The sequence below is a fragment of the Podarcis raffonei genome, chromosome 9 (assembly GCF_027172205.1).
Source record: "Podarcis raffonei isolate rPodRaf1 chromosome 9, rPodRaf1.pri, whole genome shotgun sequence".
Lineage (NCBI taxonomy): Eukaryota > Metazoa > Chordata > Lepidosauria > Squamata > Lacertidae > Podarcis > Podarcis raffonei.
Window position 1 is genome coordinate 25,904,685 of NC_070610.1, and position 26,914 is coordinate 25,931,598.

General features: G+C 39.8%; 1 protein-coding gene across 3 annotated transcripts in view; it reads right to left on the reverse strand.

The window, feature by feature from the left end:
• The window catches only part of KLHL5 (kelch like family member 5), a 51,690-nt gene that overhangs the window by 12,632 nt on the left and 12,144 nt on the right, over nucleotides 1-26,914 (reverse strand). For 2 of the 3 annotated variants that reach the window (XM_053403826.1, XM_053403827.1), the window contains exons 3-5: nucleotides 7,499-7,681; nucleotides 6,415-6,551; nucleotides 5,333-5,529 (exon numbers count right to left, since the gene is read on the reverse strand). In XM_053403826.1, the coding sequence (XP_053259801.1) occupies nucleotides 5,333-5,529; nucleotides 6,415-6,551; nucleotides 7,499-7,641 (477 nt within the window). In that variant the 5' untranslated portion in view covers nucleotides 7,642-7,681. Of the gene's footprint in view, nucleotides 1-5,332; nucleotides 5,530-6,414; nucleotides 6,552-7,498; nucleotides 7,682-15,669; nucleotides 16,204-26,914 lie in introns of those variants that run through there. The other variant, XM_053403825.1, reaches the window with a different exon arrangement.

Below are 26,914 nucleotides of genomic sequence, written 5' to 3' on the forward strand. Positions count from 1 at the left end.
CTATCTGAAACCTCAGAAAGCCTTTGCCAGTCAGAGTAGATGGCTACTTGGGCAAATAGACTTGATATAGGGCAGCTTCCTATGCCTCAGGTCTGTCTGTATAAAATCACAATGTCACTGGAGATTGGGATCTTCTTTCCATTGCACTGCTATTAATATCCTAGCTGCTGTCACTGGATGGGAGGTATGGCCCTTGTGTGGTACTGCTTCCTTGCGCTCAAATCAAACACACAGAGAGAAATTAAAATTCATGAACAAATCAACAACAACACAGAGTCAAAACATTTCTATTACAATTTGCACGTAACCATCAAAAGCCTGGCAAAATAAATACATTTTGTGTTGATTCCTAATGCCACCAATGTGGGGAGAAATTAGATCTTGAGCAGGAGGCAGTCTCATAGATGGGGTGTTGTCAGAAGAAAGGCCATGGCTTTTGTCCACTAATGACAGAACTAGTAGGACCACATGTGTAGAACTTAAAGCATGGGTCAGAAGGTATCCATGAAGACAGCCCTCAAGTACTTGTGCCAGGATGCATAATAAATCACTGACCTCACAAACAAACAATTAAATCCTGGATACTTGGAGAAGACCACAATGTGGATGAAAGCTCTAGACTCTTAACCATCTGCCCAACATTTATTTATTATTCTCACATTTATACCTCACCTTTACCTCTATCATGGAACCCATGGTGCCATGCATGTAGTGCACCTATCCTCAAACTGGCCAGATCCAGATCTGCTAAGCTAAGGCAGACCATAACCCTGATCTGCCTGAAGACAAGCAGGGAATATGCTGAGCTTCGAAGGGAATGAGAGGTACTAGGATTAGGTTTTGCAGATCAGCTCCTACACCCTAGTACTTAGTGACTGCACTTGGTTTGAATGAATTCATGCCTCCCATTTACTGTCACCAATTTCCCTCTTGCAATGCAATCTATGCATATTTACTTAGAAGTTAATTCCTATTATGTTCAATGGGGTTACTCCCTAGCAAGTGAGTATAGATAGATGACTTCAGCCCAAGCTCCATTTCCCAACACACTTGCAGAAAATTTGCAAAAACATTGCAAGTAGAATCAACTATCTCATATACTTCAAGCTCCTATTGGCCACCATAAGGGCTAAAATGTGGAACACTGAATTTTGTACATCACATCACATTCTGCACTTGGGCTTCTAACAATATAATAAAGATATAAATCTTATTGCTTAAAATGAACAGTGCAATGAATAGAGTATAAAAATTGAGGAACATTATATTATTTTAATACAGGAGCAACACCCTCTTGTAAACTGAAGTGACACAGAACTGAAATCTGTCTTACTTATTTATATGTCAAGCTTTAGTACGTGAAACGAAACCATGCCAACCTTTTCAAGAAACACTAAACGTACTGTTCCATTAATGAAAGCCTATTAGTTTAGATCAGTCCTCTTGAGATTACTTGCTCGAAGATCTCATAAACCAATAAATACTTCAAGTGAATCTTTGGCAGGCCCGCACACAGTTGTTTTCGTTTAAAATTAGTTGTGAAGTTGCATTATTGAACAACTCCTAGTTTCATATAAAGGCCTTACAAAAGAGCTTTTTATAAGACTGGATGCTTTAACTGCATATATATACATCCTACATGGAGTAAACAGTTCCTTAGATAAGGCTACATATGAACAGGGCCAACTGGAATGCCAAAACAGGTTTAAATGGAACTATAAATATTTCACATTTATTATACATTAATATTTTTTAAGCCTTCATAAGAAGCAAAACAGTGTGGAGATGCAACAGAAAGCGGCTCCGGGGGGGGGGGACTCCTGCTCACCCCCTTGGCTGTTGGCCTGTGGGGTTCCAGGGGCTTTTTGTTTGTCCGCCATGCTGGGATGTCATAAAAGATGTTTGGAATCTGTGCCACCAATGGGTGGATGACACTCATCTCTTCCTCCCTCCCTCCCTGCTTTCCATCACATTCCAGGGAAGCTGTGGAAGTGCTGAACCAGTGTATGAAGTTGGTAATAGATTGAATGATAGCAAGAAAACTACAACTTAATCCAGACAAGACAACATGCTCTTGGTTAATAGAATAGGAGATCTAGAAATAGGAGTTCAACCTGTGCTGCATGGGGTAACATTTCTCTGAAAACACAGCTTTGTACTGTTTGTATTGAGTTGTATTTTACTAATTACCCTCCTTAAAGGACGCTGAGGAAAGGCACAGTGTAAATATTTTAAATAAACAAATGAAGCAAGCATGCACAAATGCTCCCTACTTTGCCTTTTCTGCTATTTACCACCATGTGAAACACAATGCACAATAAACTGCTTTTAATAAGGTACAGTGTTTTAGCATTGGTATAGGTACATTGCACACTTATTATAATACTTTTAAAAATAAACATAAAATGGTTGCTGTTTTTACTGCCAACATTTCCTTGCTTTAAAGCAGTTTTTAAGCAAATGAAATTAGTAGGGGATTTATTCTACATGAACATTCAATTGAACTACAGATTTCTATTCTGTTTCCATGGCAACATTCGTTTCAAACCATTATTACTAAAATTGAATTTCACGTCTCTGTTGGAACTAAACAACATTAAAAAAAGCCCTTGGAAGGGTTCATCTAGCACAACTAATTACTCTGGAAAATAGCTTTCTAAAATCCAACTAATTTAAATTTCATTCCTGTCAAACTATTAAAGGTTATAATTGTGTCACTGTTTATTGCAGTGTCAATAGCTTCAAGGTAGCTATTTCAATGGCCACAGCTTTATAATACGTCTCAAAAGCTTCTTAACAGAGGAGGAAATGGTGCATCAAAAGCATACAAAAGGTAGAAAGGCAAATGATCACGAATCACTGGGAAAAACAGAAAGGCTATACCTTGCCTGTCTGAATTCTTGAGGTGAAATCTTTAGCAAAAGTAGGAACAATTCTTTAACAGTTTGAGTCTAACATTACTCTAGGCAGAACTCAGACAGACGGAAAGGAAACAAACTAGTCTACTGTGGATACTGCATCTGTGCAAGCATTATTCTCATAGGCTCAACAGAGTATTGTCTACTCTCTCGGCCTATGCACACATGCACAGGAAGTGTAGCAGGATCTGTCCCCCCAATCAGTTCAATCTTAGTTATTTGTACTCTGAAACTGTGCCAGAGTACATTATGCTCAAAGTGTGCTACTGGAGAACTGTCCAAACCTACTTATTATTATGTGGGCAAGTAAAGGTGAAGGATCAAGTGCAAAGTACTAGACCTGCATTGGATTACCCCAATGAAATTGACCGGCAACAGGTCAGGGCAGACAAAAGAAAGTACTTACTTGCATAAGATGATTGATTTATGGAATTCCCTGCCAGAAGATGCAAGGACGGCTGCTGGTTTCAAAAGGGATTAGAGACATTCGTGAAGAAAGGGTCTACCAATGGCAACCAGCTATTATAGCCAAATAGAATACATACTTCTGAATACCAGGCACCACTAAGCTCTCTTGTATAGATGCTCAGAAGACCATTACAACAGGTTCACAATATATCTATGAATCTGTGGAAGCACTGAGGACCAATTTCATATTTTGCAAAAGTAACCCAACTTGAGAGCAAGATGGCAGGTGAGTGGTAGAACACAGAGATCAGTTTATCTCTGTACCACACATCTGCCAAGTTGTTCTGAATACAGTCATACCTCAAGTTAAAGACGCTTCAGATGGGGCGTTTTCAAGTTGCGTCCCGCGGTGACCCAGAAGTAATGGAACAGGTTACTTCCGGGTTTCGCCGCTCGCGCAGATGCTCAAATGATGTCACACGCATGCGCAGAAGCGGCGAATTGCGACCTGCACAAACGTGGGTTACGTTCTGCTCAGATTGCGAACAGGGCTCTGGAATGGATCCCGTTTGCGACCACAGGTACCACTGTATACTGATATACAGTGGTACCTCAGGTTAAGTACTTAATTCATTCCAGAGGTCCGTACTTAACTGTTCTTATCCTGAAGTAAAGTTCTTAACCTGAAGCACTATTTCTGGGTTAGTGGAGTCTGTAACCTGAAGCGTATGTAACCTGAAGCGTATGTAACCCGAGGTACCACTGTAATTTATTAAATACATAACTTGCCCTTCATTCCAAAGGAGCGCAGGGTGGAAAAAAAGAGAACTAGTAAAAACAACAACAACAATAAAAATAAAAGATAACGTATTTGAAACATTTTAAAAACAAGAACATCAAAAGTTTATATATCAATAAATCAGCTGAAAAATATTAATTATTTAGATTACAATCAAACCCCCATACACATATCAGGCTGGGGGGCGGGGTTGGATTGAGCAGTGGCATTCCTCTGCTTGCTTCTGCCAGCCTCCTACCACTCCACTGGCTGGCCCAGACCTTTCCCTTCTGCCTGAAAGTGCAGGAAGGTGGAAGGTGGAAGGCCTGCCAGCAGTATCCCTGCTGACAGAAAGTCCCAAAACGGGGCATTCTGAAGGTGGAACTGAGCTGGCCTCGAATCCACTTGATCTGAGCTGCTCTCACACCTAGCACAGACTCATTGCAAGACCAACTGCTGGTGCAAGGATCGTGCCTGATTTGCCTGTCCCCTTTGCCCACTCTTCCACTGCTGCTTCAATGAGCAACTTAGCTCCAGAAAGCCTCAGCGACAGCAACTGAAACTTTGGATTGCTTTGCCAGTGAGTGTGCTAAACCAATTGCATCAAAAAGGAAAATACCAGATGAAAGTGGAACAGAAAATACCAAACGAATGTCAGAACCGACTGACCCATCCCAAGTGTGTGTGTATATAGGAGTGCTCTTTCTAAGTGCTAAAAGCACTTCAGATATCATCACCACAAATATCATTATCCCAGCAATCATCAGTCCCCTAGGGTAGGCAAATTTCTTTTTCATGTCAGACATGGAGCAGCTTGCCCAAAGCAAATCAGCTGACAGCAGAGATTACGTGAACCGGGAGTTTCCAGCTCACTATCTTATCCATAAGCCATGCCAGCTATTCGGGGGACATATTCTGCAGTACCCAAAGCATTGTTATTCTCTTCCCTAGATCCCTGTAAAATAAAATAAATTCAGAGGGGAGAATTTAATGGGTCCCACCAATGGAAGCCCTGCACAAGAGTTTCTGCTTGAGCAGTGGGTCTTTCTGTCCCTTTCCTCCCCCTGCAACCACTGAAATTGGTTTTTGTGAGTCAAAGAACTTGCAGAACAGTGGGGGGGGGGAATCATTCGGTCTGGCAAGCCAAAATACTTGCTCTGACAGAATGATCGCCTTAAAGCAATGTTCCTTAATAAACAGACAGTAGATGCACATATAAACAACTTACCATGGTGTAATTGTGGGCTACTTTGTGCAAATCCGTGCAACCCTGTGCATCCGCAAAGGACCGGATTCCAAGGCAATTTGATGGATGAAGCTGCTTCATTAAAAATTTACAGCAAGCTTCTACAACCTGAGAGAGCTGAAGAATACAAGCTGTAGATAACAGGCACTCAATATTATCTTCTTTTAATTCAAGGCGACCTAGAAGAGTCAGAAAGAAGTTTAAGGTATTTAGGAAATAATAATATTACAAGAGCAACTCTGCTAGATCAGACCAATCTAAGGGAGGGGAGAGAAAGCTCTCTGGAGTGGACCCAGACTAAGTTAGTGGAACTTGGGTCCCAGTGAACTCAATGGGAAAAGTTAGTCATGACCAGTTATATTGATTTCAATGGGAATTTAGTGGAAGTGCAAATTAGTTAGTCTGCATCCAACCCACTCTCTCCACACCATTCAAAATTTAACAAACCTCTATCTATTATGTCCTCCTAAGTCATACTTTTTCTAAATGAAGAAACCCCAAATGCACTAGTCTTTTCTCATAAGCTAGACTCCTAGCCTCCAGCAAGGACAACTTTGTGTTAATGAGGTTGGAGGTGCATAGAGGGAAGAAGCTGTGTTGCCATTTTAGCTGCCTGGTTTCCAGCTACAGGTCTGAGCTGTGTTCCTGGCTGGTACAGAGAAGAGCTGGCTCAGACAGGCCAAAAGGAAGGCCTTTTCACTCAAATCCTTTCCTGGGCTATAAAAAGGAGTTTTTGCAGTCTTCCCTATTTATATATTTACTTATACTTTCACACTGCTAATAACTGAAGTTATCGGCATGGTTAACAATAAACACCAATATTGCAAAACAGAATAAACATCTATATTTGGTTGGCTTTGTGGCCTGTACCCCAGAGTTACCAGGTTATTGGTAAGTTAAGAGGAAATAAATGAGACAGTACAGATTTGGGGGAACCACTGTATCTGAAGTTGGGTTTTGTTGATATTTGAGTCAACAGCCCCTTGCCTTCACAGCAGGTGAGAAAGCTAATAAAATAAACAAATGTACATACATTAGACAACTTTACCAGCCACTTTCATTACCTGTATATGCATATTGCACCAAAGCCCATAGTGCATTTGGCTCCACACCTTCCATTTTGATTTCTTCTTGTCTTGCCTCTCTTACATCATTAGTAAACATGGCAGCAAAGTAGTCCGATACAGAAGACAACACTAATCTGTAACCATATGAAACAAAAGATGTGAAAATGACATTCACATTAATGGTTTCATTATTCACCCCCTTGAAAGAAGAATACTTCTGAAAACATTTTGAACTTGACAAACTATGATATCATCTACTTCTCAGTATGTTTCTTAACCTACCTCTTTGGTGCTTTACAACTTCACTGCCCAATAAAAAAATACCACTTAAAGCTAATCTGAATTTTGAGACAAAAATGAGAACTTTTTGGCGAAATGCAATAGAATGGGTGCTAGGACTGGGCAATATATCAATATATCATCCAAAACCAGTTTGAAATTCACATCATGATAATTGTTTCATAAACCTTGCAGGGTTATCACCAGCAACGGTGCAATGTTATCACCTTACGATATCACCAGCTAAACACTGCAACCTACCACAATGTCAGAAATAAGGATGGAACTATACAGAGGCGAAATGTCCTGGCAACTGCTAGTACTGCTAGAAAACCAGTTATCGCACAGCCCTAATGGGTGAAAACATCTACTTCCTAGCAGTAATAATAGACAACCAAATGGTATGGGGAAGTTCATGAATGAAAAATAAACAAAAGGCTAGCAACAATTCAATAAATAAAATTTGCCATTATAAGCAGATGTGTTTACAACCAAGTGCTTTTAGCTAGATGAATAAAATTACTACCTTACCTACAGACAAATATGCACCAGCAGCTCCTTTTTCACAAACAGTGAAATGTTTATGTAAAAACTACCCATGTGCTTAATTTTTCTATGATTTTCAAATTACTGCAAATATTTCTTTTGGACAAGACTTTTGCACTGACAGCTGTTAGAAAAAAATATCTTTGGTTCAAATCACCACATGAACATATTGCAAGTGGACTAGTTATGGAACTTTTTCAAACAGTCAACTTGGGAAGTTTGTTATAACCTATGAAAAGTCTAATTGCATATTTACCTGTGTGCTGGAATCCGACGGTCACCAGCAACTAATACTACATCACATAACTGTTTGTGTCTAAGGTAGTTTTCCATCTTTTTAAAGGTTTGCTCTGCATGGTTAAGAGCCTGGAAAAATTCATCGGATGTACAAGGCTCCATCGTATGACACGATGACAGAGTCTGGCTGCTACTAGAAGTCCTGGAAGCACAAAAGATACATATTTTAAACTCATATTCACAGCCTGAGATAAAAGATGTTTGTATTATGCATTTCAGAAAATAATAGACTAATTCATTTGTAGGCATTTTTGACAAAGTACAGAATCTCTAACAGCTTCTTCCATATAAGACTTGCTGTGACTGACAAAAGATTGGATACTAATGGCACATATCATGAGGAATTTTTTTAAAAGTTATAATTCTTACAGCATTTAATCATTGCATTCCCACCAACAAAGGCATGCCAGTTTGTTCTACACTGCAAACTGCCTTTGTATTCCATTTGTATTATTCAGTTTCCACTTTCAAGTGCTACTCAGTTAAAGCAACCATACAATGTAGAATAACCACAATTCATTAACTAAGTAACAGGTCAACAAAATACATATATATTTTAATGCCTCTTGCACTCCCCTCTTGCATTTCCAATGCAATTTTGTTTTCCCATTGAACTTTTTTCTCTATGTCAATATAAAACTAGCTGTATCTGTGGAAATGGTTTAAAAGTACATGACAGTATTTTTATAGAACAGTATACCGAAAAAGTCAGACTAGCTAACAAAGACTTCTTTACAGTGCAGTTTATTTTATTTACAGTTTTGCTGCTAGGTGTACGCAAATCAAAAACACTCTCCTGCACATACATCCAAAGAGATACTAAAGTCCAAGCATCATTTTATGAGCTCCAGCCATCTCTCTGAAGGCAACTGGAGCACCATGCTAATGAACATCTTATGCCAGGAAAAGTGGTTAATTGTTCAGCAAAGATGCAATTAATGCCACTGGCAATTATGTGATCATAATTAGGTTTCAAAATTAACAGCCTATTAAGAAGATATATAGATGGATGGTAGAAAGAAAGCAGCAGTGACCTCTAACATGTCTTCCCACGCCAGCGAGAAGCAGAGCAGCAGGAGGCTCAGCTACAGCCAAGGCTGCAGGCAGTGTGTTTGTGAAAGAAGGCATCTTTGCCTCCTCCCATGGAGTAAAAAAACCACACACATTGCTGACTGGAAGAAGCTAAGGGTCGATGCCATCCCACCTATGCCTTCAAATGAGTGATGACTATATACATGCTTGAGAGAAGGGCCATCATCCACTTCTAACAGAGTCCACAATAGAGAAGAGTCATGTCCCTTCCCCCCCAACGAGTGTGGGTTTATTCTGCAAGCTGTCATTCACACAATAACAGTGCATCAGTGGTGGAGTTATACAGGACTACCTACACATCATTTAGTTTTATTACTTGTTATGCAATGCATCCCCAGTGTTTTCACATTATTGGCGTCTGGAGAAGCACTAAAACACAACAAAAGCAGGAAAGACACACAGAGAACATTTGTGGATTTCAGCAGGATATTATGGGACATGCACTGATGAAGCAGCATGTCCACACTGAATATTTTGCAGGCGCAAACTGCATTTTTAAATTGTTTTCACAGAATACAGAAAGAACACAAGGTAAATAAAGCAAGAAGAAGGAAACAAGCCCCCTCTGCACAACCTCCACACACACACCCCAGACAGGTCAGCCATCAATGAAATAACAGATTAAAAATCAACCCAGAGTACTTTTCCACATGCAACCATGGGAGCCAGGCAGACAAAAATCATGTTTCTTCATAGTCACATAAGCTATCAAGCTTCACCAAGTTAAATAAACTTTCCCAGTCTGCAGAGCACCATTTTGTGTGTGTTATACTTTCTATCAAGGCCAAGTTCCTTATCTGGGTAGTCCATTCCATCATTAAATTACCTGTATATGGGATAACTGATTTAACTTGTGATTAAATTGCCTGCTAATGTACTCCAGTGTTTGGCTATAGTTAGCAAGGCAACCACAATTAGGAACATGGTAATATAAGCCTTTATGGTTCTATGACAGCCTTAATACCTGTGTGTAAAGGTGGAAATAATACCATGGTTCACATCAGGATACTCAAATTTTCTTGATATTTGAATAAGGCAACTGCAGGTCTGATATTTTACAAAGTAACAATAAAAAGGTCAATGATATGACAAAGGAGGGTCATACCAGACAATTTCTACAAGCCCACATTTTTCAATTAGTGCAACAATTGGCACTAGAGCTGATCCTGCATCAACGATGCAATGTTCTCTCCGTCTGGAGTGGAAGAAGGTAGTCTTGCTAAACGAGGATTCTGTTTGCACCAAAGCATATCTAATCAATTGTATGCTTTAGCACTGGAGAAGAGAAACAGCTTATGTACACTGTTTTAAACAGCAAAAAAAAGTTCACAAAATGTGAGTGTGATGCTATAGGAAGCCAAGTTAGTCATGCTGGTGTTTGCCAATTTTGTACAGGGGGAATACATGAAATTAGTAAACTTCTGATTTGCAGCAAATCCGTTTGCCAATGCATCTGAACAGGAAGGCTGTGGTTTACGCTTGTCAAAGAAGACTGAAAGCCAGGATCAAAATGTAGTTTTGGTGCTTGGCTGCAACAGCAAATGATGGTTAGCTGCAAGCCAGGAACTAAATAATTAAGCAGAGCATCCGAAGGAAGGAGGAGAAAGTATACAAGCACAGGGCTCAATCCCTTAATGCCAAACTATGGTTTGTTGTTCTGTGATATGGTGAGTGCAGACGTGTGTGTGTGTGTAGCACAACTATGCTGATGGACTCCAAGGTAGCATTCACTAGATGACATAGACATGAGCAACTATGTTCTTCCCAACATTCACATCACTAACCTGAACATAAAAGAGGAGACCGGATAGATTAGACCCTAGTCCAGCATTTGTTTCCATAGTAGCTAATGAAAGCAGGACATCAGCACAGTCAGTACATCACCACAGTCACACTCCTCCATTGTTGGACCCCAGCAACTGGTATTCAGCTGCACGCTGCCTTTGATCCAGGATGCCATCAGGACTAGTAGCCACTGAGAGACAAATTCATGGGGGCTAAGGCCTGATGTCTTCCAGATGTTTTGAACTACAACTCCTATCAGTCACAGGCAGCATAGCCAGCAGTCAGGGATTTTGTCATTCAGAAACATCTGGAGGACTAATAGTTCTGTACCTCTTGTTTAATGCCCTGTGTGAAGTACTTCTTTTTGTCTGCCCTGAATCTAACATCTCTACACTTTATTGAATGACCCTGGGTTCTAGAATAATGAGAGGGAGGAAAACCTCTCTAGTCACTTTCCAATACCATGCAAAATCTGAATTCTGTTAACTGAGATGGGTGGGGAAGTTACATCTTTTTCAGATCAAAGTGTATCAGTTTGAATTCTAGTGTCATACGCTTACAGTATCCTGAGGAAAGATGCCCAGTTCCCCTGCAACAATTGAACAACTGTGTTCATTACACAAAATGTCGTATTTCTTCTGTAAATATCTTTGACAGCACGATTCTGTGCATATCTACTCAAAATTAAGCCCAACTAAGTTCAATAGAAAGGGATGCAGGTGTAGCTGTGGTCTAAACCACAGAGCCTAGGGCTTGCCAATCAGAAAGTCGGCAGTTCGAATGCCCGCAACAGGGTGAGCTCCCGTTGCTCTGTCCCAGCTCCTGCCAACCTAGCAGTTCGAAAGCACGTCAAAGTGCAAGTAGATAAATAGGTACCACCCCGGCGGGAAGGTAAACGGTGTTTCCATGCGCTGCTCTGGTTAGCTAGAAGTGGCTTAGTCATGCTGGCCACATGACCCGGAAGCTGTCTGCAGACAAACACTGGCTCCCTCGGCCTATAGAGCGAGATGAGCGCCGCAACCCCAGAGTCGTCCACAACTGGACCGAACGGTCAGGGGTACCTTAACCTTTAAGTCCAATAGGTCATACTCTCTAGTACTTGTGTATAAGGTTGCAGCCTAAATCTACTGCAAGAGTGAAGGTGCACATAAAAATATTAATTAAATTTTGTATTTTCATCCTAACATGTTTCAAGTGCAGAGACTTTTTCAAAGCACTCTTTCAAAAGGATGTGAATTTTAGTTGATAAACCACAAGCAGCTGGTTCACTTGGTGGTGAATATAAGAGTAAACTTGCTAGGTTATTTAAATATACAATTTAATGAAATCACCCACAGTCTTGTGTGAAGTCTGTTGTTCAAGAACACTTAAAATCTGTTACAAACACACTACTGTCAAATCCTGCTAATTTAAAGAAGAAAAGCATGGTATGGTCACAAGAGCCCTTCTACTTCTTATCTTCTATCCTTGCAAACAACAACCAAGGGGGTCAAATAAAGTACCCACACCCACATAAAGCACATATACAAGATCTTGAAAAAAAGATGCTTGAGAAACATCTTTTCTGACAACACACAGTGCAGTTGAAGTATGAACAAATGTAAGAGAGTGCAACTGTCACTTCACTACAGGTTTATTTATAACCATATACAATATGCAAGATCTCAAAGTAGCATGTAATTTTTATTATTTTTGCCAAATTAGTTTAGGGATACTTGAGGAACTTGATCTTTACAAATTCAACTAGAAATTGCACCTCCTATACATCAAACTTGGCTATCCACTTTATTTCCCACTTCCCAAATGTTCTAGTACAGTTCTCAGCTAAAAAAATTTCAGAACAGATTAAAAACATACATATTTTGGTAGAAAATTAATGTAGAAATGTACTTCAAGGTGCAATTTTGTGCATGAGATTAATGCAGAAACAAGATAGAATGGACTTCTGGGTGAATGCATGAGAAAGTGACATAAACCAGAGAAAAATTGGTTTCTCCAATCCTAACTTTGTTCTGAGACTTTTGCAATTCATATCTATAAGATAATTTAGAGCCACTCAAATTTTTAAAAAAGCAAGCAAGCAAGCAAGCAAACAAACAAACAAACAGAAAATACATCACTATAAAGCAACTAAATCATTTCAACCATTTTCAAGTATGTGCATAACCTACAACTGAACACTAAGGTGTAGACAGCACCTTTGGCTAAATTTTACATCCATAATTTTACATTTTTAAAGAAATAGCACCCAGGAGAGGTTGCTAAAGACAATCTTCTACGCCAAGGTTAGGTTCTATTTCCAGCAACATGGCAGGTAATTTAATTATCCCCAGAACAAATAGTAGTACACATTGACACCATCATCACAACTTTTATTTACATGAATGCTTCAGCTACCAGCTTTAGCTGTTTCTGAACTGCAAGCATCTCTGTTGTTAAGATACTACAGTAATTCTGCAATCCAACTCCAGAAGTCTAGGCAATTTCTGGTATGTCTTAGATCCCTATCAATTGTAACACTACAAATGGAATTCCATAGGAAAAGTCTACATTTCATTAGATCCATAGGAGAAAGGAGATTTAAATGCTAATGAAAGACATAGGTGTGCATTGTTTTTGTTTTTATTCATCTTTCACTACTCATATCTTAAGTAAAAATTATGAAGCAAAAGATTTTGATAAAGTTTTTGACATCAGAAAATATTTCTAATGAAGAAAGCTATGCCTTGTTTTACAAGAAAACACAACCAAAATTCTCATTGTTGACAGCAAGTAAAAGTAAAATAAGTAAAATAAAAAAAAAGATGAAGGAAAAAAATACTAAATACTGGCCACACTCCAGCCTTTATAAACAGAGAGATGAATGTCTACTTACATGCTGTTCCCCATGCCAATGGATTTCATGCAAGAAGGTGGCATCACAAGGGGGAAATCCCAAAAAGTCCTAACTAGGCAGGCAATCTAAGCAGCCAGAATAGTGGAGAAGGAAGCCTTTTGAACCAGAATGCTTTGACCACTCTGGACCCAACCTTCAGCAGACTTAAGACCTGAGTGCATTGTTCCACCTTTCCACCTCTTCTTAGCTAAAGTGATAAATCCTGTAGGGTCAGAGACACATGTGCTGGCCACATCTCACACAATAGGCCCTCTTAAGGTAAAGGTAAAGGTAAAGGTACCCCTGCCCGTACGGGCCAGTCTTGACAGACTCTGGGGTTGTGCGCCCATCTCACTCAAGAGGCCGGGGGCCAGCGCTGTCCGGAGACACTTCCGGGTCACGTGGCCAGCGTGACAAAGCTGCATCTGGCGAGCCAGCGCAGCACACGGAACGCCGTTTACCTTCCCGCTGGTAAGCGGTCCCTATTTATCTACTTGCACCCGGAGGTGCTTTCGAACTGCTAGGTTGGCAGGCGCTGGGACCGAGCAGCGGGAGCGCACCCCGCCGCGGGGATTCGAACCGCCAACCTTTTGATCGGCAAGCCCTAGGCGCTGAGGCTTTTACCCACAGCGCCACCCGCGTCCCATAGGCCCTCTTACTCCTAATCAAGTTGATGCAGCTGGACACTGAGCATGTTGTGATTATTGGCAAAAATGCATGCCTGGGCTGGGAGCTGGCAGCCGTAAGGGGAGAACTGCAAGAATGGATTGACATCTTGTTGGAAAGTGTATAGCACTTTATTGTAGCATGCCTGGTGTTGTTTTGTAACTTCACACAGCTACAGAGGGCTGGATGAATAAATGGCATGTACCCTTGACCTCCAGACTTTGCACTTCTCTACAGTCATCTTCCATTGCATGCAAACATGGGATTGGATCATGCCCATTAACCTGCATATACATTAGCATGTTTGCAAGTGCAAATGGAGGTAGTGGTGGGGATACAGTATCTCTATTATCTGGGGATGCTGTATCTGGAGAGATGCTAATGTTTTCTTCCACATTTATTATTTAACCAGCCCCCAGACCACTTTAATGATGATCACCAAGAAACCAGAATTGCTGTTCTGTGCTACTTTGTACTCCAGATAAACATCTCTGCAAGAATGGGACCTTTCTTTTACATAATTCATTTGACACCTTGCAAATAATTTGTGTACTAACAGTAATGTCTTTGTACAAACACTGAACAGATTTTTTTTTTAACACTAAAATCAGTCCATGTTGCCTGAGGTACAAATATTACTCTAGCCATCTACTTTTATTATTTACCTAGTTACTTTTTCAAACATTTTGGATTTAAACCTTCAGCTTCCATACAATTTTTCCACATGGCACTTCTTTTTTTTTTATAAAATATTTTATTTAGGATTTTCTTGTTTTACAGAAGTGTAATGCCTCGTGTGTTTTTTTCCCCATGTTAAAAAATGCATTGAAAAATAAGTCAAATTTGTGTTTTTCCTTCCAACTCTCCTACCCTTCTGAAATATGATTTCTTCTCAGTGCAAAAAAAAACATTACAAAGTGCAAAGTAGCAAAATACATTTTAAAAGCACCACTTCTGTAGTATACAGCTGAATAAATTAAAGAAGATAAAAGAAAACTTGACACCTCCCCCCAAAATAAAATTGCAATTTAAAAAATTCTACTGGAAAATAAACACAGTACGGTAAATTATTACAGAGCAATCAAATATATGTCTTCTCAGTAAGTTCAATTGGATTTACTCTCAGGTAAGTGTATATAGGATTGCTGTCTCAAATACCACAAAATACCTAAAATGTTCAACTAGCATAATGTTATGGCAAAATATTATTTTAATTTTACCATAAATGCAACCCCAGCCATATATTCTCTACAGTATGACACCCAACCTTTTTTCGGCCAGACTGGTTCAAACAGCCTCAAAAACTAACCTTAAATATTACTCTGTTTCTGCCTCATGTTCAGAACACAAGTAGTAATTTCCAGAAAAAAATAGGTCAAGGTAACACATTAGAATGCAGAACATACCTAGAGATTACAGCTAAAATATCTGCCTCCTAGTTCCATCAACCCTTCTTCACAGAGCCTTGAAAATGTAGCTGCTACAGAATGTAAATTCCATCTCCAGCCTCTTTAGAAATACTTTTGATACAGGTTTCCAGTACCAGTGAAAGAAACATTATATATACACTGCAAAATAGTTAGAATTCCAGTTCCTTGGCTGCACCATGGTTAAGTATTTTTGCAGCACCACAGTGGAAGGTGTCCCCCTCCCCCATTTTATGCATATAAATATAGGGCACAACTAATTTCTCACAATAAGGAAGTAACAACCTGCATGAACTGCTGTCAGATACATTTTCTTCTTCACTAGCTCCGTCTTCAGCATATGGTCTTTCAAGCCAATGTGCACCTTCACAGTCCTCTGCGGTGATCTCAAATGTAGGCACTTCAGAGCTGGATGCCATTGGCCAAGAAGGTGAATTCTGGAAAGCCTGTTGGTTGGACTTCGGAAAACCAATTGATGTAAAAGGCAGTGGTAGGGTGCCTGGATTCAGGAACTTTATCCCACCAGTAGTTACATTACGTCCTCTGTCCCAGAAGTCTCCTGGCTGGCAGTCGATGCTAGGTTTAGGAGTAGATTGCTGGTGCCCAAACCACCTCCATCTGATTTTTAAAATCTGCTTCACGTCGAACTCTTTACGAGAGCCAGACATCTTCAGTGAGAGCAAGTTATCGTCTAGGCAACAGGGCAAGCAGCAATGCACATAAAGAAGATTTGTTCATCCAACCAGGACAAGAGAAACACATGGTCTGCCTGTTTATGAGTAGATGGGTGTCACTCCCCCTTTTCCTCCTTTTCTTTCTTTTGAAAGAATACTATTACATTCAAATATGGAGCACAGGATTTTGTAGGAAGCCCTCTTATCTAAATAATTAGAAGGGGTAATTAAAAAGAAAACGAACAGAGAAGGCTGAATTGCTACTTTCATCAGGAAGGACACTAATCAGTTTCATTAAAGCATCTACTGCCTTTTCTCTCGCTTGTCTCCTCATCCTCTTACCATTAACTCCTGCCAGCACTAACAGCTTGTATAAAAGCACTTTCAGAGACTGCCCACAAGCTCTTTTTCCTAAACCACAAATGACTAAGATCACAATTCCTATGCTCTCTCAGAGGCTCTGTTACTTATCCTGTTAACCCTTTCCTTTACAAATATTGGGGTGTGGGGGGGGGAGAGAAGTGGGAGAAAGAACTGAATCACCACCATGATTTCAAAACCCACTGAAATATTCTGCTTCAGTTAATGACCACACATATGTAAGAGTCATTCCAATACAGGGTAAACTGAACATAGAACAATTCCAATATTGGTTTCTATTGTGTCTTTCTCCATTATAAAATATTGATGTAACTTTTAAAAAAAGAGAATACATGGCTAATGAACTGCAGGCTTTTCCCTATCAGTTATTTTAAGCACACAAGATGGCTGTCTTTAGAAGGGACAAGCCTCCCCCCCCCCCCAATGACATGAACAAAAAGGAACACAAATCTGACAAAACAAATGTGAGTGGAGAGGCACAATTTTTGCGCCCCTGCCCCCGGGGTTACACACTTGGTGGGGGCCAAGCTAGTCAACCCATAGGTATGCCTCTGTGGACAATTTCCCACCCCACATCACTGGTGTCTCGGAACTAGCAAGTATCCAGGTTCTCTGACTAATCCCTTTTCCATGTTTGAGTGTACAGCTTACTATAGACAGCAACTTCCAAACACTTATTTGGACAGAGTATGTTAACATATATGCATAGTCTATCATTTTCAGAGTAACTAAGTAATATGGATGTGGCCCAACAGTGCTTTTTCTCAGCAACATAATTCAAGCATGGCTCCTGCTTCATCCCCCCTCCCTTGGTTTCTTCCTTTCAATTATTGAATGTTGTCTAAAAGAAGAAAAAGCAAAGCAAAGCAAATATAATAAAACATTAACAACAACAAAAACTTTTCTGACTACTACAAGCCATGAGGATTTGCCCTTTTATGAAGGGGGGGGGCAAAAAAATTGCTCATCTTTTGTTTGTGCTTATTTCAGCTTGAATCAGCATTTCCAGTCCAGTTTATATACTTGTGAAAATACAACTCCACAAGCACTGCCTTTCAGAGGAAGGTCACTGCAGATTTCTCTCCCCCAAACTATGGCTGGTAACATTACATTTTTACCTCAGTGACAGAGTCATTTCACACATGGCAGACAATTCAGCTAATCTCAGGCCAAGGGCTTCCAGTTCCTTCAGCAGTCCTGCACCACATAAGCAGCCTTAATCAGTATATGCTACGCTCAGCCTTTGGGTCAGCTGGTCCTCTTCAACTGATACTGTCTGAATTTTTGCGATACCGCAGCTAATACATATTTACTAGCATTCTAGAAACCTAGACCATTATGCAGGCATAACAGCTCTAAAACATTATTTACATTGTCTGAACCTTCTGTAAGAACTGTAATTTACAAATTTTTAGAACATGCAATTGCACTGAAAATTAGAAAAGATAACCAATTAGAGATTCAGCAACCCCAGGTATGCTTTGGCTAGATTCAAATAGGTGGGTTGATTTTTCTGAAAAATTTATACCCCCTCTAATTGTTTCCACACATGCAAAATTGTTGAAACAGAGTATTGACTTCTATTAACATTAAATTTGCATGGGCTAAAAAAGCAGGGATTTTCCATATTGCACTGGGTTTCTAAATTGATTAAATTAGAGCTGCCAACCAAGTGCTCTACTTTTGCTCAGCACATGCTGTTTTAAAAGATAAGACAGCAGAACAACTTGCAATGTAATTAATCATCATTTCTCAACATATGCGGCTCCTGAATAATAAGCAGACTGAAAAAAGGCTTTGCATCAAAGCAGAATCCTAAATTTGACAGGAGGTATGGAGTTTAATGATAAAAACTCACATAGTCAATGCAACGTATTTTAAGAGTGTGAGGCCCGATTCATACAACCAATTTTAAAATGATGTGCAAAACTGCCCTCATACGATCATTATGAGCTGTTGTTGTTAAAAATCTAGCACAAGTTGTGCGAGATGGATGGATAGAAGGATTAAAGGTTGATGAAGGTTTATTCAGATATGCCAGTACCACCCAACTCATGGTGAACAGCTGAGAAGAGAGTCACAAAACCTCACATCCCCAACAGTGGTTACCTATATAAGAAGGGATGTGGGTGGCGCTGTGGTCTAAACCACTGAGCCTCTTGGGCTTGCCGATCAGAAGGTTGGCAGTTCAAATCCGCACAATGGGGTGAGCTCCTGTTGTTCTGTCCCAGCTCTTGCCTTCCTAGCAGTTCGAAAACACGCTAGTGCAAGTAGGTACCGCAATGGCAGGAAGGTAAATGGCGTTTCTGTGTGCTCTGGTTTCTATCACAGTGTTCTGTTACGCCAGAAGCTGTTTAGTCATGCTGGCCACATGACCCGGAAAGCTGTCTGTGGACAAACGCTGACTCCCTCGGCCTGAAAACGAGATGAGCGCCGCAACCTCACAGTCGCCTTTGACTGGACTTAACCATCCAGGGGTCCTTTACATATCTATATAAGCATACCTACTCTACAAAAAACTAGTTATCAGTAGTCCCTAGCTTGTTTATAATCAGTATAGTTTATAATCAGTATTTTCAATTGAGCCTTTGATTTCCCCCCCTCATTTATTCTACTTAAGATGTTTATATAAAATTACTGGTAGCATTGTTTTGGGGGTGTCTTTACATGGTAAAATACAATTTAACACACAATGGCCCATTCACATAGCACAATAAGCCAAACAATGGCTTACCAGGACAGTGTGAATGTGCGGGATCCTGGAGAGGAATGCACAGACACTTTGCTCTTTCCAATCTTTTTTACTTCTGCAGCACACTTACCTAAGCTTAGGTTTAGCTGAGCAGGTCACCTGTGGTTAAGGTCTTTCCTCACTAACTGCAAGCAAGTTCATGTGAATCTCACTAAAGGTAAAGGTAAAGGTACCCCTGACTATTAGGTCCAGTTGCGGACAACTCTGGGGTTGCGTGCTCATCTCGCTCTATAGGCCGAGAGAGCCGGCGTTTGTCCGCAGACAGCTTCCAGGTCATGTGGCCAGCATGACTAAGCCGCTTCTGGCGAAACCAGAGCGGCACACGGAAACGCCATTTACCTTCCCACCAGAGCGGTACCTATTTATCTACTTGCACTTTGATGTGCTTTTGAACTGCTAAGTTGGCAGTAGCTGGGACCGAGCAACGGGAGCTCACCCCGTCACGGGGATTCAAACCGCCGACCTTCTGATCGGCAAGCCCTAGGCTCTGTGGTTTAGACCACAGCGCCACCTGCATCCCCTCACTAATTCCCCCAATTAAGAAAGGTTAGAATGACATTTCTAGGAACAATCAGGTCCAATGCAGTTATGCTTGTGTATCCAGTAAATTTTCCCCAAGAAACAGGTTTGTTGACACACTTGTAAAATACAGGTATTCTTCTTGAAGAAGCCACCTCCCCCCCATGCAAAATAACTGGCATTGAGAGCTAATCCATGCAGCCACTTCTGATTCTGGCTGTCAATTCATGGCAACTTTGACCACTCCACTAAAATGAAATTCCCAAAGCTTGGTGTACTTGGTGAGTGTCCATTTCTCACAAAAACATATGCATTCTGGGCTCAAGTTCCAACTCTCCAAAAAGTTGGATTAAAATAAGAGTTTCACTTTGACAGTTCATAGGCTATGACAAACTGTGGTTTGGTATCCCTCCCTCCTTCCCACACGTACAACTGTTTCTTCCATGGGTAGACAAACTAAGGCCCAGGGGGCCGGATCCGGCCTAATCACCTTCTAAATCCGGCCGGTGGTTGGTCCAGGAATCAGCATGTTTTTACATGAGTAGAATGTGCCCTTTTATTTAAAATGCATCTCTGGGTTATTTGTGGGGCATAGGAATTCATTCATCCCCCCCAAAAATATAGTCCACCCCCCACAAGGTCTGAGGGACAGTTGACCAGCCCCCTGCTGAAAAAGTTTGCTGACCCCGGTTTCTTTCCTCCCCTACTGTCTTGAGACAAACTACCCCAGTGTCTGTCCTCTCCCCAGCTACCTTGTACAACAGCTTCACTACGCAAGAAAGTAGAATAGCAGAGATACTGTTGCACACCACCCCAATTTTAACAGTTACCGAATCCAGGAATTTAGGGTGTCTACCACCCACAAATTCATAACAATACCAATCATGGCAGAGGGAGAAATGATGCCATTTGTGCTTTTCACAAACACAGAAAGATCTGTTTGCTTGCTTCATATATAGTCTACTTTTGGATCAAATTGCATTTGTGGTGATTTAACACTACAACACCAATTTACCATACAAACACAATGACTGAAATATATATACAATTCCATACATACATCCTTTTAACTTAGAAGTTGTTCCTTTATAATATCTAACACTTCCGAAGGTCTTACCCATTTTTAAATATTAACAAAATTGGCATCTATTTTTCTTAAAGCCATGAACAAATGGATTTCAAACCCTAAAAGCAATTCTTTCTTTTAAAAAACAAGCAAATGACATTCTAATTAACCAATCAAAACAGTCAATTGACTCTTCTAAACTGTATGGCACTCTGCTTTAGAAGCATAATATACTTTCCATCAAATGAAATTTCAAGGCATTGCATGGTTTTTTTATTCGTGGGGAGCGTGTTATTTTTTTAAAAAAGATTTGGAAATTAAGGGGGAAATGAAACAAGGTAGTCTGAATATCTCAAGACAGTTACTTTACATGATTTCATTCATTTCATTTATGAACTGTGACCAAATCAGTCAGTGCATAAGATACAACATAAGCTGACAACAGCTTTTCCCCCAGCATGTAAATTCTTTTGTCAAAACTTTTTCTACCAACGTTTAGAGTGGGAGCCAAGTGGTGTGGAAGTTTTGTTATGGCTTTAACCTCTGCTGGTGCTATGATGTTTCAAGGGCTTGCATCACACGAATGGAGCCAATCACAAGGGACTTTCCTACACAACAGCCTCCAGCTTGGTTTGGAGAAATGATCAGGTGAGTAGAACCTTTCTAGCTGGCCCCATCCACATTGTACTAGGCCTGGGTCTGTAGGATGAGGTCACAGAAAACACCTTCCCTGTTGCACTGCAACACTGAAAAAAGATCTGAAGCCTATTACTGACTGGATGCAAGAGTGCAGCTACTGTGGCATGCATTATTCACTTGGATTGGGGAAGCAACAATCCTTAGAATTACATTTATGCAAATTATATTAAACTTTTCTACACCAATAATTGAAATGCAAATTGAAAACTGCTCACCCATTTAAAAAGGCTCCCTTTGAACAACCTCTATGCTTATTCCTTGCTCCCGTTTTATCACTCAGATGCTTGATCTGTTTATCTGCATACCTAGCTGTGCAAAGTTGCACAGAGGTTATACTACAGACACCGTAAGAGGCAATCTTCAGAGGAATAATTTGCTCTGAAGCATTTATTCCTAAAACAAAATGGAACTCAGTGCCTTAGACAACTTGACCAGAATTTTCTACTATATGGCATTTATTGAAAATATTTATATATCACCTAGTAGTAGTATTTATCAATTTATAATTGGTATTGTATTTATATAAATTTATATACTGCTTACATGCCAAAATATTTTCAATTATAAAATCAATTATAAAATCCAAACACAAAATACAATTCCACATTTCAATTCAAATTAAATTACATCAAAATTTCATCAGAACATTATAGACATCCACAATTAAAATTTATTATGAAACGAGGCTGCTGCAGGCACAGCAATTAAAACAGTTTTTAAAAAAACCAATTTAAACAATGTAATCAGAAAGTTCAAGTTCTGGAATGCTTGCCTAAACACGTACATCTTCAAGAGATGAATTATGAAATGTCAAGGCAACATTAACAGTGAGTACAAAAATCAACATTAAAAAAAAATAGCAACCAGCAAAGGTCTGGATAAAATGCTAATTTTCTGGTGTCACTGGTGCATTTTTTTTCCTAGGGAAAGGCTACTCCAAAGAGGGGGCACCACAACAGAAAAGGCCCTCTCCCTGGTTGCTGTAAGATAAGTTGATGCAGGCTGCAGCAGCACCAGGAAGGTTTCAGTACATGCTCTTACTAACTGGACAGGTTTTTATCTCAAATAACTTACTCCTGGGGTAGCTAACACGGTGCCCTCCAGATGTTGTGGACTACAACTCCCATCATCCCTGACCAATAGCCAGGCTTGATGGGACTGAGGTGAGCTGCAGTTCACAATACATTGGTACCTCCAGTTGCGAACGCGATCCGTTCTGGAGGTCCTGCCACATCCCAAGGAATTTGCAACCCGATGACCGCTTCTGCACATGTGCGCGCGATGAAACCCAGAAAAATACTTCCAGGTTTGGCACGTTTGCATCCTGAAGATTACATATCCAGAGGGATATGTAAGCGGAGGTACAACTGTATCTGGAAGGCACCATGCTGGCTGCCAATGACCTAGGCTCAAGCAGTTTAGGACTCTATAGTCCAATACCGCAAACCTGAACTGTAGTTTATATTATCAATTAAGATAGTTAAGGCCTTGACTAGGAGAAAAATCTACCTCCTAAGGACAAGTTCAAACAAGATTTTATACTACAGTACAAGAAATACAGACTATACAGCATGCTCCAATTGTGCACAGGTGTATTTGCTTTATGAAATACATGCAAGAGGAAAAAGTAATCCCCACCCCATATATCTATTTTAAGAAATAAATGGCTAAAGATAAAAGAGTATGCAAATAAAATCTGATACATAGTGCATGTATGCAGGTATCACTCCAAAAGCCTCATTCAGAGAGGCTGCAGTTAAATTTCCTTACTCACGTGAGCAATATATATTTTTTTTTTTTTTTATAATATTTTTTATTACGTTTCTTTCCAAATTTTATACATTACAAACAAGGAGTTTACAAGAAACCATTTTTTTTTTTTTTAACAAAAATCCCAAATTGAACTTCCCCACCCCTTCCGATTCTGCGTTCTTTATATTAACAATGTCAGCAATTTGTTACCTTATGTCATACCTTATTGTAACTTTTACATGTTATGTATCTATATTCAATATATTATGTCAGAATTTTTATACCTTTAAAATAAACGTAACATGTTCAATTTCATATTATCTCCTTTTCTCTTTTATCACTTAGTTTACTATTTACTTAATCATAATCGCTAAAGCGTATCATTTTCAAATCATGCACCGTCTTAAGATTCATACAGTTTGTAATACTTTTGCAAGTAGTCTTTAAACTTTTTCCAGTCCACCTCAATTGTTTCTACATCCAAATCTCGGATTCTGCCGGTCAGTTCAGCTATCTCCATGTAGTCCATCAACTGCGTCTGCCATTCCTCCAGCGTGGGTAAATCTTGTGTCTTCCAGTTCTTTGCGATGAGTATTCTTGCTGCTGTACTAGCATACATAAACAAAGTTCTGTCCTTCTTTAACACTTTCTGGTCTACCATGCCCAACAGGAAGGCCTCTGGTTTCTTGGGAAAGGTATACCTAAATACCTTTTTCAACTCATTGTAAATCATTTCCCAGAAAGCCTTAACCTTTGGGCATGTCCACCAGAGGTGAAAGAAAGTCCCCTCTGCTTCCTTACACTTCCAACATTTATTGTCAGACAGGTGATGTATCTTAGCTAACTTGACTGGGGTCATGTACCACCGGTATATCATTTTCATAATGTTTTCCTTCAAGGCCGTACTGGCCGTAAATTTCATTCCGGTGTTCCATAACCTTTCCCAGTCTTCAAACATAATGTTGTGTCCAACATCCTGTGCCCATTTAATCATAGCAGATTTAACTGTCTCATCCTGTAAATTCCACATAAGCAGCAAGTTATACATTCTAGATAACAGCTTTGTCTTTGGTTCTAACAATTCTGTCTCTAGTTTCGACTTTTCCACCTGGAAACCAACTTTTTTGTCCATTTTGAAAACCTCTTGAATTTGAGCATAATGTAGCCAGTCTCGCACCTTATTTTTTAGTTTGTCCTGGCTCTGCAACTTCCAATTGTCTCCAATTTTTTCAGTCAATTCCCAATATTTCGGCCAATAGGCCTCCATATTGGGTCTTTTTCGGGCCTTGGCCTCCACTGGTGATAGCCACCTCGGAGTTTTACTCTCTAGTAAGTCTTTATATTTCGTCCAGACTGCAAAAATTGCTTTTCTGACAATGTGGCTTTTAAACAATTTATGTGCTTTAACCTTGTCGTACCATAGGTATGCGTGCCATCCAAAAGCATTATTAAAACCTTCCAGATCTAGGACATCGGTGTTTTCCAACAAAAACCAATCTTTCAACCAGCAGAAGGCTGCAGCTTCATAATACAACCTCAAGTCCGGCAGGGCAAACCCCCCTCTTTCTTTCGAATCTGTTAATATTTTAAACTTTATTCGGGGCTTTTTGCCCTGCCAGATAAATCTAGATATATCCTTCTGCCATTTTCCAAAGCAATCCACTCTGTCCACGATCTGTAAGGTTTGAAACAAAAATAACATTTTCGGCAACACATTCATTTTTATAGCTGCAATTCTTCCCAACAAGGAAAGTTTCAATCTTGACCAAATTTCTAAATCCTTTTTAACTTCCAACCAACATTTCTCATAATTATCCTTAAATAAATTCAAATTCTTGGAGGACAAATAGATCCCAAGGTATTTCACTTTTTTAACCACATTCAGTTCTGTTTCTCTCTGAAACCCCTCTGTTTCTGTAATTGTTAAATTTTTAGTCAGAACCTTAGTTTTTTGTTTATTCAACCTAAATCCCGCCACCCGACCAAATTCAGATATAAGTTCGAGAACTCTTTTTGTACTGGATTCTGGCTCCTGCAGTGTCAAAACTAGGTCATCTGCAAAAGCTTTCAGTTTATATTGTTTCACTCCGACCTCTATCCCTTGTACCAACCGGTCCTCTCTGATCATATTCAATAGCACCTCCAGGACTGAAATAAATAACAGAGGGGATAGAGGGCACCCTTGTCGTGTCCCTTTTTCAATTTTAAATTCCTCCGTCACCACATTGTTCACTATTAATTTAGCTTTTTGTTCTGAATAGATTGCATGTAATCCATTCTCAAACCCCCGTCCCACTCCCATCCCCTCCAAGTTCTTCTTCATAAACATCCAAGATATATTGTCAAATGCTTTCTCCGCATCAATAAAGATTAACACCGCCCTTGTGTTCCTATTAGTCTGCAAAAGTTCTAAAATATCAATGATGTTTCTAGTGTTCTCATATAAATGTCTACCAGGGAGAAAGCCAGCTTGGTCTTTATGAATTACTTCATTTAAGACTTTTTTAAGTCTATTTGCCAAAATGTCTGCAAATATTTTGTAATCCACATTTAGGAGTGAGATGGGACGGTAGTTTTTAAGCTGAGTCTTTTCAGATTCTGACTTAGGTATCAATGTGATGAAGGCTTCTTTCCACGTTTCTGGTGCCCTCTTCCCATCCATAATCTGGTTACATACCTCCAACAAAGGTTGTATCAAATAGTCCTTCAGAACCTTGTAATATTTGGAGGTAAGTCCATCCGGGCCTGGAGATTTGCCTAGTTGCATATTCTGAATGGCACCTTCAATTTCCTGTGTGGTTATTATAGAGTTCAAGATTGATCTTTTATCTTGAGTTATTTTTGATAGTCCATTTATCTTTAAAAATTGATCTATCTCTGATTCTTTCTGGGGCCCCTGTGCATACAGTTCTTTGAAGTATCTGTGGAAGCACCTCCTAATTTCTTCTGGTTTCTGTACGATCCTTCCATCAATCTCTAGATTTGTTATCGTGTTTAGCTTTTGTCTTTTTTTCAGCTGCCAAGCTAGCAGCTTTCCACATTTATTTGCTGATTCAAAAGATCTTTGCTTCATCTGTTTTATTTTCCATTCAATCTCCTGATTGATCAATTTTGAGTATTCTGCTTGGTGGAATTTAATTTCTCTCAGCACCTCCTTGGACTTTGGTTTGGTTCTCAGTTTTTTTTCTCCTTGGTGTATTTTCTCCAATATTTTGTCCTTCTTTCCGTTCCAGAGTTTTTTCTTGATTGAATTCTGTTGTATCAGAAACCCTCTCATAACAGCTTTACTTGCGTCCCAGATCGTTCTTTTTTCCACTGTAGTATTCAGATTTATCTCAAAATAGTCCTTTAATGTTTTTTGGGCCTTTTTCACAATCTCTTGATCTCTTAGTAGTGTGTCATTCATTCTCCATCTGAAGGAACCGGGTTGAGTTAATCTAAGTTCTATTTTCAAGGCGTTGTGGTCGGAGCATGTTTTTGGGCAGATTTCCACCTTTTTAGTCTTGGGTGCCAGCCCCCTGGAGGTCCAGATTTGGTCGATCCTTGACCAAGACAGGTGGGCCTCAGAGAAAAAAGTTCCTTCTTTACCTAGGGGGTTCTTTGTCCTCCATATGTCGATCAAATCCAGATTGTCAGTCAGTTCGAAAAAAGTTTTGGGCAGTCTGCCATCAGATGTTAAGTTTTGGT